At 38.9% G+C, this 15131-nt stretch overlaps 1 protein-coding gene across 3 annotated transcripts in view; it reads right to left on the bottom strand.

The window, feature by feature from the left end:
* The window catches only part of CYL1 (alpha-N-acetylglucosaminidase family / NAGLU family), a 109126-nt gene that overhangs the window by 56591 nt on the left and 37404 nt on the right, over positions 1-15131 (bottom strand). For all 3 annotated transcript variants that reach the window (XM_010258836.3, XM_088891237.1, XM_010258838.3), the window contains one exon: positions 3964-4058. In XM_010258836.3, coding sequence (XP_010257138.1) covers positions 3964-4058 — 95 coding nt within the window. The remainder of the gene's footprint in view (positions 1-3963; positions 4059-15131) is intronic.

A 15131-nucleotide genomic window follows, 5' to 3' on the forward strand; every position in this document is an offset into this window, starting at 1 on the left:
TGGTAGAGGTTGTATGGTGGATGGTCTCTACATGTTGGAGAACAAGGCTAGTCTTGCGGTCATTGAGTCTACGAATCAGTCTAGTATGAGTCAAGTTTACTTGTGACATAGTCGTTTGGGTCATTTATTGTTTGAGTCGTTAAAGGTCTTACTTCCTGATTTATTTAAATCAGTGTCAGTGTCTGAGTTCAAATGTCAAACTTGTCAGTTGAGCAAACATTATAGAAATCATTTTTCTTCAAGAAATAATAAATCCGGTTTTCCTTTCCATATTGTTTATTCTGATGTTTGGGGCCCTATTATTTAACCATCTGATCTTGGTTATAAATATTTCATTACTTTTATTGATGACTATTCCAGATATACATGGGTGTACCCCATGTGGTCTAGAGATGAAGTACCAAAGATTGTAAAAGATTTTCAACACATGATATTCACCCAATTTCAGACAAGGATCCAAATTTTCCAGTCTGACAATGCCAAAGAATACTTCCACAGTGATCTCACGAAGTTCTTTGCTTTGTGTGGGTCTATCCATTGTAGCTCTTGTGCCAAAACTCCTCAACAAAATGGTGTTGCAGATAGAAAAAACCGCCATATACTTGAAGTGGCTCATGGGTTACTCATCCATACGAGTGTTCCAAAACGTTTTTGGTTGGATGTTGTGTTATATGTGCTACCTATCTCATCAACCGTATGCCATCTCGGGTGTTAAGGTACAAGGCCCCTCATCAGCTCCTATTCCCCAAAGCTCACTTTTTTTCTATTCCTATTCGTCTATTTGGTTGTCATTGTTTTGTTTAAAACTTGTCTCCTACCCATGGTAAACTTGACCCTCGTGCTCTTCCTTGGGTTTTCTTGGGCTATCCTTCTTCTCAAAAAGGTTACCATTGTTTCGATCCCGTCTCTTGGAAATACTATGTTTCTATGGATGTGTCTTTCTTTGAGGGTGATCTCTTCTTCCCGGTTTCTCCTTAGGGGGAGAATAGGGTGGAGGAGAAACAATTTCAAGTACTACCTCCCCTACCTGACCCTCCTCCATTCCATGTCTTTCTTCGTTGCCGCAAGGACCATCCGGGTTCAAAATCTGTTGAGCAACTTGAAACTATACCACCAACATCATCAGATTCATCGGGGACAGATCACATTCCACCAAGTACTATTATTCCCGTTGACGTTCCTGATCCTATTGCTATTGATTCTTCCTCTGCCAATAACCATGACATCCCTATTGCATAAAGGAAGGGAGTTAGGTCCTGTACCACCAGACATCCTATCTCCCACTTTATCTGAGAACATCTCATCCTCCTTTCATGCTTTTCTCTCTTCTATTGACAGTATTCCTATCCCCAAAAATGTGGCAGAAGCTCTTTCAGGACCTGAATGGACAGATGCAATGAAAGAAGAGATGAATGCCATACATAAAAATGGCACATGGGAATTAGTGGATCTCCCTGTGGGAAAGGAACCGGTAGGGTGCAAGTGGGTTTTTACAGTAAAGCATAGGGTTGATGGTACAGTAGAAAGGTACAAAGATCAGTTGGTGGCGAAAGAGTTTACTCAGGTGTATGGAGTGGACTATGCAGAGACATTTGCTCTAGTTGCTAAGATGAATTCTACCAGAGTTCTCTTTTCTCTTACTGCTAACCTTGATTGGGATCTCCACCAGTTAGATATTAAAAATGCCTTCTTGAATGGTGATCTTGAAGAAGAAGTACACATGGTGCAACCTCCTGGCTTCTATGCCCAAGATCAAAAAGAAAAGGTGTGCAAGTTAAAGAAGTTCTTGCACGGACTAAAACAATCATCGGGAGCTTGGTTCAGCAAGTTCCACCTAGCTGTACAGCAGATTGGTTATAAACAGTGACAAACTGGTCATACATTATTTGTGAAAAAGGGAGAAGGGAAAATTGCAGCCTTGATAGTTTATGTTGATGACATAGTGATCACAGGTGACTGGAAGGTGGAAATTCAGAGACTAAAGGAGTTCCTGGCCACTCAATTTGAGGTGAAGGATCTAGGTCCCTTGAAGTATTTTCTTGGAATTGAAGTGGCCCATTTGAAAAAGGGGATCTTCATTTCTCAAAGAAAATACACCCTAAATTTATTACAGGATACAAGAAAGCTTAGAGTCAAGCCTGCTAACTCCCCCATTGATCCAAACCACAGATTAGGTGATTGTCAAGGTGAGACTATCAAGGATGTGAAACAATTCTAGAGACTTGTGGGCAGACTATTATATTTGTCTATGACACGGCTAGACATTGCCTATGTTGTGGGTGTCCTTAGCCAATTCATGCATGCTCCTAAGACTACTCACTTAAAGGCAGCCGATAGAATTCTCAGGTACCTGAAGAAGTTCCTAGGGGCTGGTTTACTTTTCCAAAAGAATGGTCACTTAAAGATTGAGGTGTATACAGATGCTGATTGGGCCGGATCAATTGATGACAGTAAGTCTACTAGTGGGCATTGCACCTTTGTGGGAGGAAACTTAGTCACGTTGAGAAGCAAGAAACAAAATGTTGTGGCAAGGTCTAGTGCTGAAGCTTAATATAGAGCAATGTCCCATGGAGTGGCTAAAGTTATGTGGATAAAGAACTTGTTGAATGAGTTGGGATTTCCTGTTGATGGCCCCATATCCTTGTATTGTGATAACAAAGCTGCTATCAACATTGCTTCCAACCAGAGCTCCACAATAGAACTAAACATACTGAGGTTGACAATCACTTTATTAGGGAGAAAATTATAAATGAGGAAGTGTGCACTCCATATGTCAGTTCCACGGATCAACTTGCAGATATATTTACCAAGGGATTATATCATCCACGGCACAATGATTTATCTAATAAGTTGGGCATGATTGATATCTATGTCCCAACTTGAGGGGGGGTGTTGGAATCAGTTAGCCTCTTCTCTGAGGCATTTTATTTATGTTTTTCTGTTATTTAGTGCCGCAGGGGCACTCTTGTAATTCCCTTTTCTTTTCATTATGAGTTGGGTCGCCCTAATATATAAGCTAATAGCTGGAGCCACCAGCTACAAGTTTGAACCCATTTTATTTGTCTCTCTTCTCTCTTCTCTCTTCTCTCTTCTCTCTTCTCTCTTCTCTCTTCTCTCTTCTCTCTTCCTCCTCTCCTCTTCTCCATCTCTGATATCTCTCGCCTAGAAACAAGTATCAAACTTAGTGGTGCTCATGGTTCGGTTATCCGAACTGTGGGCCTTTTTTATAAACCAAACTGGTCTTTCAGTTTTTGAAAAACTGAAAACCGAAACCAACCAGTTCAGTTCTTTGGTTTTTCGGTTTTTTGAATTTAAAATATATATTATCAATAAATATATAATAATATAATATAAATACAAGAAATATATGCAAGATATTATATTATAAATATATATAATATATAATATATAATATATATGAAAAATATATAGAATATATAAAAAAATATATAGAACATATATACCGGTCAGTTTGGTTAACCGCTAGTTTTTCATATTGGTTAACCAAAACGGAACCAGTACCTTTGGCTTCAGCTTTTCCAAAATCGGTTTGGTTCGGTTTGGTTTTTCAGTTTTTCGGTTTTTGATGAGCACCCCTAATCAAATTGTGTTGCTTTATTTATATTTTTATACTTGCAGTATAAAAGCTACTATATAATTAAGGAAGTAAAATTTGTGATAATGGCATCCAATGTAACAAGAAACATTATGAGTTGTGTTGATGATTATCACAGAACTTTTCATGATAATATCCCTGGAAGTGAGGGCATAGGAAACATTAGAAAAATCCAAATCCATGCTGTTGGTTAATGAAAAGAATTTATTATGGAATTCATAAATGATAAGATTTACACAGAATAGGAAAAAAATTATTGCCAGAACCTACAAACTTTTACATATGGCAATATAATTACAACTTGCCTTTAAAAATAAAATTATTCCCAACATAATGCTTAGTTATACCTGGAGTCATGCCAAGCTCTACCATTCGAGACAAAATCCGTTTCTGCAATGCCAGTTGTTTATCCAACCAACTTTGTGTAAGAGGCCCACCCCACCTGTGATATGTGAAGTACTCAGTAACAAAAGCAATTCAGGATAAGAATATACTGGCTTCTGCGAACACAACATTTTCTCATAAACCAATCACAAAATAATGACAACAAACTCAACAACTACCCAAGAATCTAAACTGCAATCTTTGGATGTAGAGCTTCATAATAATAGAATTAAAACATTGGTAATTAGGTACAGCTACCAGAAAAGGGTGGATTCAAGCGATGCATGGTAAATTGGTAATGTGGGACCAAGGGTGGTATCAAATAAGATGTAGCTGATGGAAGATTTACAATATCTGTATTACTCAATGCAGTAATTTGAAAGAATAATAATAGAGGGTAGTTTAGTCTTTTCATACATTTAAGGACATTTATGTAATTGCACTTAGTCCATGAAAAAAGTATAGATTCTTAAAGAGTGGGCAGTTAGACCCAAGATCAAGAGTACCTTATCAAACAATGTCATCTTACATAATATATAACCATCCAGTCTAACTAGATAACTGATGAATCAGTTCCGGTTTCATAAAACCACCTGGATTACTAAATGAATGGAAATTTCAAATTTCTAAGGGCAAGACTTGAACCCATGACCTTTTATTTACATCTACTGTCTTGTTACCATTAATCCCTGTCTTTATTTTGTATTCATTTATGCCTCTTTAATGTATATATTGCTTTAATACACACGTATTTTAAAGAAAATGTCAGTTGAACCTCTAACCAGTGAACCTCTCCTTTTTCTGGTTCTATGCCTGGACCAGTTCTCTAAACATGGCTACACATTTAATCTAATGGATATGTGCCCCACTTCAAGCACTCAGTTTACCCTCTCACAGATTAAAGAGTCCACAAGAGAGTTGGCAGATTGAAGAACCCATGAGAAATCAGCTTGCAATCTTTGAGTAAAGAATCAGATTGAAGTCGTATCAAATTTCTAGTCTCATGCCTAGAAGTACAACTTTTTTTGAAAAGTATTTCTGCCTTTATTGAGTTACCAACATCTATTGGACCTGAGTGTTAGACAATGTGTATGCTCTCAACTCCAACTGATGTATTGTACAAACTTTTGTTTATGAACAAAAGAATATTTATTCCATGCATCAACGGGTTGTTCTTCTAAAATCACCTTAGTTCATAACATGGACTTAAATCATCACAACCAATGAATACACTTGGGGAACTATACCCTGACAAGGTTGTCATTCTCACACTGCCCAAGGTAGTGGACATAGTTGTCAAGGCGACGCCTAGGCGACAAGGCGCTCTTGGAGTCTCGCCTCACCTAATCGCCAAGCAGTTTTCTATAGAGTGTTATAACAAACTCTTATTTCTTAAATTTTTTGAGGTTATAATTATAAAATAGACATTTTTAAACTAAAATACCCATCTTGTGTGTTTATATACTAATTTCATTTTGATATTTTCTTATTTGTTAGGGTTTAATCAACACAAACATTGCTAAATGCTGTATTGAACCCTCAAAGACTTCAAAACACTTGAAGTTACTGCTGTTAGCAGAACTTCTGGGTACAAAACAAAACAGAAATCAAAGAAGAAGAAGAGAGAATAAGAGAAGAAGAGAAGAGCAGGAAAGAAAGGAGAAAAGAGAGTAGAGGAAAAGCAAGAGAGTGATGGGTGAAAATCACTTACTGCCGCCCAAGGCAGTATTATTTATATGTTCAACATAACATTAGGTAAAAGGACAAAAATGCCCTGCTATCTACAATAGTACAAGTAAGCAAGCATAAATGCAAGAAATAAGAAATAAAAAAAAACTGAACTTATGGGACCACATAAACAAGGAATATCATGTCTGGTCCACTGTATCACTGCACTCCCCCTCAAGTTGGGAATAGATATTTATCATTCCCAACTTGCACAAGTCTGATTCCAATTTGACTTTGGTGACTGCTTTGGTGAAGAGATCAGCATGCTGCATATCAGAGGCGACATAGGGAAAACAAACATCTTGAGAAGCAACATTCTCGCGAACGAAATGACGGTCAACCTCAATATGTTTAGTTCTGTCATGCTGGATGGGATTATGAGCAATATTGATAGCAGCTTGGTTATCACAATACAACCTCAACGGTTTCTCATATTCAATCCCTAGTTCCTCAAGAAGAGATCTCAGCTATAACAACATGGACCTGTATTCTGCCTCAGCACTTGAACGGGCAACAACATTTTGCTTCTTACTACGCCATAACACAAGGTTACCTCTGACAAAAGCATAATATCCTGAAGTCGATCTTCTATCATCAACACATCTGGCCCAATCAGCATCAGTATACACCTCGATTTTCATATGACCATTATTCTTAAAGAGTATTCCCCGACCCAGACATTTCTTCAAGTAAACAAGGATTCTTTCCACAGCCAATAGATGAGTGGTTCTAGGAGAATGCATGTATTGGCTGAGCACACTAACAGCATAAGAGATGTCAGGGTGAGTGAGACATAGATAAAGGAGCTTTCCAACTAGTCGCTGGTACATTGCTTTGTCTTCAAGAGGCTCACCCCCTTCAGCACTTATCTTATGATTCAGCTCAATGGGTGTGTCTGTGGGTTTAACCCCTAGTTTCCCAGTGTCCTCAAGAAGATCAAGGACATATTTCCTCTGTGAAATAAAGATACCATGTCTAGAGCGGGCCACTTCAATTCCCAAGAAATAGCGTAGATCACCAAGGTCTTTCACTTCAAATTCCGCATGAAGGGATTGTTTGAGAGAATCAATCTCACCATGATCACAACCAGTCATAACAATGTCATCAACATACACTGCAAGAAGGGTGAGAGAAGCACCATTTCTCTTAATGAAAAGAGTATGATCGGAGTGGGCCTGTACATAGCCAAACCTTTCAAGAGCCAATCTAAATCTGTCAAACCAAGCTCTTAGAGATTGCTTTAAACCATATAAAGCCTTTTGCAATTTGCAAACTTTCTTCCCTATAGAAACATCATAAAAACCAGGAGGTAGTTCCATATACACCTCTTCCTGCCAGTCTCCATTAAGGAAAGCATTCTTGACATCAAGTTGGAACAGAGGCCAGGAGAAATTTGCTGCAAGGGATAGTAGAACTCTAATGGTATTCATCTTGGCAACAGGTGCAAAGGTTTCTAGGTAGTCAATGCCATAAGTCTGAGTAAACCCCTTTGCCACCAGTCGAGCTTTATACTTTTCAACCGAGACATCTGCATTATGCTTCACAGTGAACACCCATCTGCACCCAACTGATTTTTTTCCTTATGGCTTGTCAATGAGCTCCCAAGTCTTATTTTTAATGAAAGCACCCATCTATTCTTCCATTGCAATCTTCCACGCAGGTACTGCAAGAGCTTCCTGTAGAGACCAAGGAATAGGTATAGCAGATATAGATGCCAAGAAGGACCTATAGGATGGTGAAAGATGATCATAGGTGATGAACTGAGATATGCAATGAGCAGTAGATGAAGTGCACCAACGCTTTCCCTTCCAGACTGCAATGGGAAGATCAAGATCATCTGGAGGGGGTAGAGGATCAGAAGATGAGGGTAATGTGTCAACAGGCAAGGAGGGAGAAGTACCTGAATCTAAAACTGCAGAGGAGAGAGGAACTGGCCTGGATTGATTATGAGCTTCGAAATCAACCTACCTCCACCTCCTGTGATAAACTCTCAACTCCCTACACTTCTGACAAGCACCCTCATTATACAACTCTCCTTCAAGAATAGGGATAGGTAGAGGAACTCCAGGACAAGGACGATCCTTCTCATTATTCTCCCACTGAGAAGAAACACCTGGGTAATAAGGGACATTATCAAAAAAGGTAACATCCATGGATACAAACTGAGAACTAGAACAAGGATCATAACAGCAATATCCCTTTTAATTCTGTGTATAGCCAAGGAATATACATTTAGTAGATTTAAGATCAAACTTAGAACGATGGGGTCCTAAAAACAAGTGCACCCAAAAACTTTAAGAGGGATGGTGTACAAATCTTTCTCAGGATACAATAATGAAAAAGGAGTTTTCATATCCAGAACACAGGAAGGGATTTAGTTGATGAGGTACACAGTTGTAGTAATAGCATCCCCCCAAAAACGAATGGGAACACAAGAATTCAGCATAATACTTCTTGCAACTTCCAGGATATGCCTATTTTTTCTCTCAGCTACCCCATTTTGCTGAGGTGTACGAGGACAAGTACTTTGATGAACAACCCCATACTTAAGAAGATATGAATCCAGATGTTTAGTGAAATATTCTTTGGCATTATCAAATCTGAAAATTTTGATTCTAACTTTAAGTTGAGTGAGAACCATTTGATGAAAGGCACGAGTTAAGGTAGGAACCTCATCTCGAGAACGCATAAAATAAACCCATGAGAAACGGGAGTAATCATCAACAAACAATAAGAAATACTTGTACCCCCCCCCCCCCCCCATAGCAGGAATATGATATAGCCCCCATACATAAGTATGCACAATTTCAAAAGGAGTATTGCTTCTTTTATTACTTAAAAACTATGAAGACCTACAATGCTTTGTAAGTTCACAACTCTCACACTTCAAAAAAGACATTTGGACTGAATTAAACAAAGTAGGAAACAAGTTTTTCAAATACCCAAAAGACAAATGACCTAAACGATTATGCCAAAGCATAATTTGACTCACAAACTAAGAAACAAAAGACTTCGCAACTCCTTTATCACTTCCAGAGGTGCTCGAGCAGGTAGATTCCATTCATCTCATGGCCAGTCCTAATCACCTTCCTTGTCACCAGATCCTGGAAAATACAATGATCAGGAAAGAAGGTTATTAAGCAATTTTGGCTTTTTGTACGGCTACTGACTGAAAGTAGATTAGTGCTAAGCTTAGGTACATGCAGAGTTGAGGATAAAAGTAATGGCATCAGAGATTCTAATGTTTCCCTTGCCAGAAATGGGAACAAGGGAGACATCAGCTATGGATACTGTGAATAATTAGGTTTGAATGACCTATTTTTTCTATTCCAGCAGAACATGTTTTATATACAATTGGAGTCCTAAATGTTAGGACTTGTTTCCTATTTTAAAAGAGAAAATCTTGCCTAATCTATTCTAAATAAGGAAACAATTATATAGCTAATTACACCTGATTTGTAGCCTAATTTATAGCTAATTTACAGCAAAGAATCCCAACACTCCCCCTCAAGCTGGGTTGTAAATATTTATCATACCCAACATGCAACTAAGATCTTCAAAATGCGCCCTTGGAAGTGCTTTAGTTAGGATATCGGAAGTCTGAAGATTAGAAGGAATGTAAACAGGATTGATTACTTTCCCTTCTATCTTTTCTCTGATAAAATGTCGATCTATTTCCACATGCTTGGTTCGGTCATGATGAACTGGATTTTTAGCAATATTGATGGCAGATTGACTATCACACAGTAGTTGGATTGTTCCCTCAGAAGGTATCTTCAATTCGGCTAATACTCTTTTCACCCAAATTCCTTCACAAATACCATGAGCCATAGCTCGAAATTCCGCTTTTGCACTACTCCTAGCCACCACAGCTTGCTTTTTACTTCTCCATGTTGTCAAATTTCCCCAAACATAGGTACAATATCCAGAAGTGGATCGTCTATCTGTGATTGAGCCTGCCCAGTCTGCATCAAAATACAATTCCACTTCCCTACTTGAGTTTTTTCGGAACAACAGTCCCTTTCCTGGAGTCATTTTCAAGTATCTCAAGATTCTGTACACCGCTGTCATGTGTTCTTCAGTAGGGTTGTTCATGAACTGACTAACAACACTTTCTGAGAATGCTATGTCAGGCCTAGTATGTGAGAGATAGATCAATTTCCCTACAAGCCTTTGATATCTTCCCTTATCTACAGGAGCACTTTCTTTATTTGAACCAACTTTGGTAGTGTAGTCCATAGGTGTCTCTGCAGGTTTACACCCAAGCATACTTGTTTCTTTAAGAAGATCCAATACATACTTTCTTTGAGAAACTGCAATGCCCCGCTTAGACCTAGCCACTTCCATTCCCAAGAAGTATGTGACCTAGGTCCTTGATCTCAAACTCTCTAGTCAGAAATTCTTTGACTCTTGGAAACTCCTCAGCATAATCCCCTGTTAGAACAATATCATCAACATAGACAATCAACGAAGAAATCAGTCCTTCTGAAGAATGTTTGACAAACATTGTATGATCAGACTGTCCCTGTATATACCCATTACTCTTCATAACTCTGGTAAATCTCTCAAACCAAGCTCGGGGTGATTGTTTGAGACCATAAAGTGACTTCTTTAGTCTACAAAATTTGTTGATGTTTGATGAGTTCTGTAGTCCCTGGGGAATGTCCATATAGACCTCCTCTTCTAGATTCCCGTTCAAGAACGCATTCTTGACATCTAGTTGATGGAGGGGCCAATCCAAATTTGCTGCAAGAGAGAGAAGTATCCGAATAGTGTTGAGTTTTGCAACCGAAGCAAAGGTCTCCTCATAATCTATGTCATAGGATTGAGTAAATCCCTTAGCTACCAACCGAGCCTTGTATCTCTCAATACTACCATTTGCCTTTGTTTTTACAGTGAATATCCACTTGCACCCAATCACATTCTTTCCATGAGGCAAATCAGTAATTTCCCAAGTACCATTCTTCACTAGAGCATTAACTTCTTCATTAACTGCCTTCTTCCATTCTGGGATAGCCATGGCTTCTTGGATTGAATCAAGAATGGAGATAGAATTGATCTTGCTGGTGAATGCTTGGTAAGATGAAGATAGTCCCTCATAATTCACATAGTTTCCAATAGGGTACAATGGCCTACTTCTGCATTCTCTCACCCCTTTCCTAAGTGCAACGGGTAGGTTCTCATCGGAATTATCATGATCACTTAAACTAGTACCTGCAGAATTTTCCTCCACAGTCTGTAAGTCAGATGTAGGGATTTTTACCTCAGGTTCAGATGCTGGCAGTATCTGTGAATCTGCTAGAGTCTCTGATTCCTTCGGTTCTCCCTTTTTTCTATGATAGACAATTATCTCGGGAAATTCAGAATCACTTGGAGAAGGTGTTTCTGGTGTGCAATCTATGCTATCCAAGAAAAGCTGATATTCTTGTGGTTGACTTTGACTAGAACTCTCCCCCTGAATATCAATTTTGGGGTAATAGGGTTTGGTTTCAAAAAATGTGACATCCATGGTGTGATAAAACTTTTGGTTGTTAGGACAAAAGCATTTATAACCCTTTTGGTTGGGAGAGTACCCTGTGTTGTTGATGGATATGCACAAACACAGTACACCCAAATATTTTTAGCGGAAGGGAGGAAATCAGCCGACTTTGAGGAAAGTGTTGTAAAAATACTTGATTTGGAGTGGAAAAATCTAGTACTTTGGATGGAATTCGATTGATTAGGTATGCTGCTGTAAGTAGCCTCACCCCAAAAACGTTTTGGAACATTGGATGAAAACAACAGAGACCTGGCAATGTCCAAAAGGTGTCTATTCTTTCTCTCGGCTATCCCATTTTGCTGAGGGGTATCTACACAGGAACTTTGGTGTATGATTCCCTCAGTTGATAGATATGAGCCAAGATTAGAGTTAAAAAAACTCTCTTCCATTGTCAGTTCTAAGTATTTGAATAGAAGTTTGAAATTGATTTTTAATCATTGTTTTGAAATTCTTAAATATTTGAGGAACTTCTGATTTATTTTTCATGAGAAAAATCCATGTGAGTCGTGTGTGATCATCTATGAAAGAGATGAACCACCGAGCTCCTGTGACATTTGAAATTTGAGATGAACCCCAAACATCACTGTGGATCATAGAAAAAGGTTTCGATGCTTTGTATGGCTGAATTGGGTAAGAAATGCGAGAGTGTTTTGCAAATTGACAAATTTCACACTGAAAAGAACTAGCACTTTTATTTCTGAATAAACTTGGGAAAAGTTTGGATAAGTACATAAAACTTGGGTGACCTAACCTGTAATGCCACACCATCACCAACCTCTCACTCTCACTTTTCAACTCACTTACAGACACACAAGAATTATTGTGACAAGAAATAGGTTCACTCACTCCTAGATGAGATTGTCTTACAGAATCCGGTTGAACCTCAAGATGATAGAGCCCAGCATGACTCCTAGCACTGCCAATCATCCTCCCCGAAGTCAAATCCTGAAATTCACAGACATAAGGAGAAAAATTAGCTATACAATTAAGATCTTGGGTAATTTTATTTATGGAGAGTAGGTTGCAGTCTAGATTAGGAACATATAGAACAAATTTGAGTGTTATGTCCCTGGATACCACAACCGAACCAGTTCCTTCAACTTTTTCCAAAGAACCATCTGCAATTAAAACTGTGAGAGTTTCATTACAAGGAAAATATGTGTGGAAAACTCGCCTATCTCCTGTCATGTGATCGGAAGCACCAGAGTCTACAATCCAAGATTTATAGTGCTCTTGTTTTACAGTCAAAGCCTTAAGAAAGTTACCTTTTTGAGCTATGGAACCTGACCCAACAACTGGTGGATTTTGTTGTGATTGCAGCAGCCTTCTCAGTCCATCAAGTTCCTCTTTGCTAAAATTTGCAAGTTGCTCTGAACTGCCAGCCATGTTGCCTCGAATTTTCTTCTCTGCTGCTGTCTTTGGCTTCCAATCAGCAGGTTTTCCATGGAGTTTCCAGCAGGTTTCTTTGGTATGACCAGGGTGGCGGCAATGTTCACACCATGGCCTTCCCCCTTTGCGTGGCTGCTGCTGGTTTCGGGCAGCCAAGGCTGATGACTCACCACTAGCAGCTGATTTTTCCATCCCCAGCATCAAATGAAGTCTATCTCTTCCCTTCGGACCTCAGAGAATGCTTCACGTAAGCTTGGCAGCGGTTTTGTGCTAAATATCCTTCCTCTTACAGCATCAAGACTTGAATTCAAGTGGTTGGGAATAAGTCTCTTTCATATTGTCCCAAATATCCTTGGCAGTCTTTGCCCAAAGAAAATTTCTGATAATATGGGGCTGCATCGAATTGCACAACCATTCCCATTTCGAACGGGAATAGTCATCCTTGACTGGTTCCTTAGTGTCTCCAGTCACATAGCCTAACTTTCCCCTTCCTCCAATAGCCATCATGGCAGAGTGAACCCACTCCAAATAGTTAGAACCATCAAACCTGATTGTGGTAACCTGAAAAGGGTTGTTATCAGTCATACTAACAGCCCTTTCAACACCCTCTCCAGTAGGTTTCTGTTCACCCCCAAAGAACTCCATGCTGAAACCAACACAAAGAAGAACAAAACCACAGTCGGCTCCCCTTCTGAAACAAAAGCAGATAGAATAGAGGAGAAGCAACTATTCGGTCCAGGAAAAAATTCAGAAAAAATGGGCACACTGCTCAGAAATATCAGAAACCATAATCAGTCCAGTGAAGTCCAAAAAAGTAGCCACACCTCTCAGAGGTTTCAGAAAAAGCAATCTTCAAAACCCTAATCAGTCCAGTAAACTCCAAAAGGTAGCCGCACCTCTCAGAGATTTCAGAAAAGAACAACCTTCAGTAATAGTCCTTTGGAGGGTTAAGGAGAAAAAAAAAAACTACCAGAAATTTCTGGGCGGCACCTTCAATCTGGGATTTAAACCCTAAATCTCACCTCAAAACTTTTCTCTGATTCTTCCTGACTGCTGGGAAGAACAGAAACGTCCTAGGCAAGGCTTCAGACTCCACCAATCTCCAGGAATCAGGCCACGAACAGAACTAGAACTCCAGCCCTATTAAACTCTCATGTAGCTGGCTGGGAAGAGCCTACATGAGATTCACAAGCAGACCTAAACCTGCTCCAATACCAACTTGAAGTTACTGCTGTTAACAGAACTTCTGGGTACAAAACAAAACAGAAATCAAAGAAGAAGAGAGAAGAAGAGAAGAAGAGAAGAGGAGGAAAGAAAGGAGAAAAGAGAGCAGAGGAAGAGCAAGAGAGTGATGGGCGAAAATCAAGAGAGTGAAGAGCAAGAGAGGCCGCCCAAGGCAGTATTATTTATATGTTCAACATAACATTAGGTAAAAGGTCAAAAATGCCCTGCTACCTACAATAGTACAAGTAAGCAAGCATAAATGCAAGAAATAAGAAATAAAAAAAACTGAACTTATGGGACCACATAAACAAGGAAGATCATGTCTGGTCCACTGTATCACTACAAAAACCTGAACCAATAGGTAAGAAAGAACATAAAATGTTGTCAATCAACAGATTTTCTTCTTTTTCTTTACCAATTTTGTTTTTATATACTAATTTTCTTCTTCTTCTTCCACCTTTTCTTTTCTTCTTTTCCTATAACAGAAATAGGGGTTCAGCCCCTATATTTTTTGAATTTTCTTTTCTTTCTTCTTTTTCTTCCCATGAATATGTTGGAACATGTTGATTTTCTATACTTTTAACATTTCTTATGAAAATTATGGAAATTTATTAAATAAATATGATTATGGAACCTAGGAAACTACCCTAGGATACAAGCTTTTACTTGAAAAAAAAAAATCCATTGCCTAGGCGACAACTAGGCGCCCCCCCCCCCGGTCACCTAGCCTCGCCTTGGCACCTTGAAAACTATGGTAGTGGAGCAGTGGGTATCAACTTCTTGGGTTGTAGCCTAAGGTGTGAGGATCAGTTTTTACAAGAAACATTGAACTAAAGCAAACCTGAAATACCCCTGGACTTTATGACAGGTGGAACAACCAAGTCTTGTTTTTAATCCCTAGACTTGATATTGATATCAGATTGAGTATCAAACTTGTCTATCTTTGATATGCCCAGTGAGATCCTTCTTACATCAAATATCTGGGTATGTTGAGATATTCAAGGATTGTATGTCAATTGATGATCAATGTGACTTCAGCATGAAGGCTTCTAGAAAAATTTGATTTTCCATACCTCTAATTGCTGGAATTTTTGCACAATACGATCATTAGATTATCAACTTTCGCTGAGAATGTCAAAATAATAATTCTCCACCATGTTCATGAAAAGCTCTCCAAATACTTAAACTCCCAGGGTTCCCTATGCTACACCCATCAAAATTCATCTTCACCCTAACTTGAGTTGTCATTTT

Source organism: Nelumbo nucifera, chromosome 7 (genome assembly GCF_055504915.1).
Source record: "Nelumbo nucifera cultivar China Antique chromosome 7, China Antique-T2T, whole genome shotgun sequence".
NCBI classification, from domain to species: Eukaryota; Viridiplantae; Streptophyta; class Magnoliopsida; order Proteales; family Nelumbonaceae; genus Nelumbo; species Nelumbo nucifera.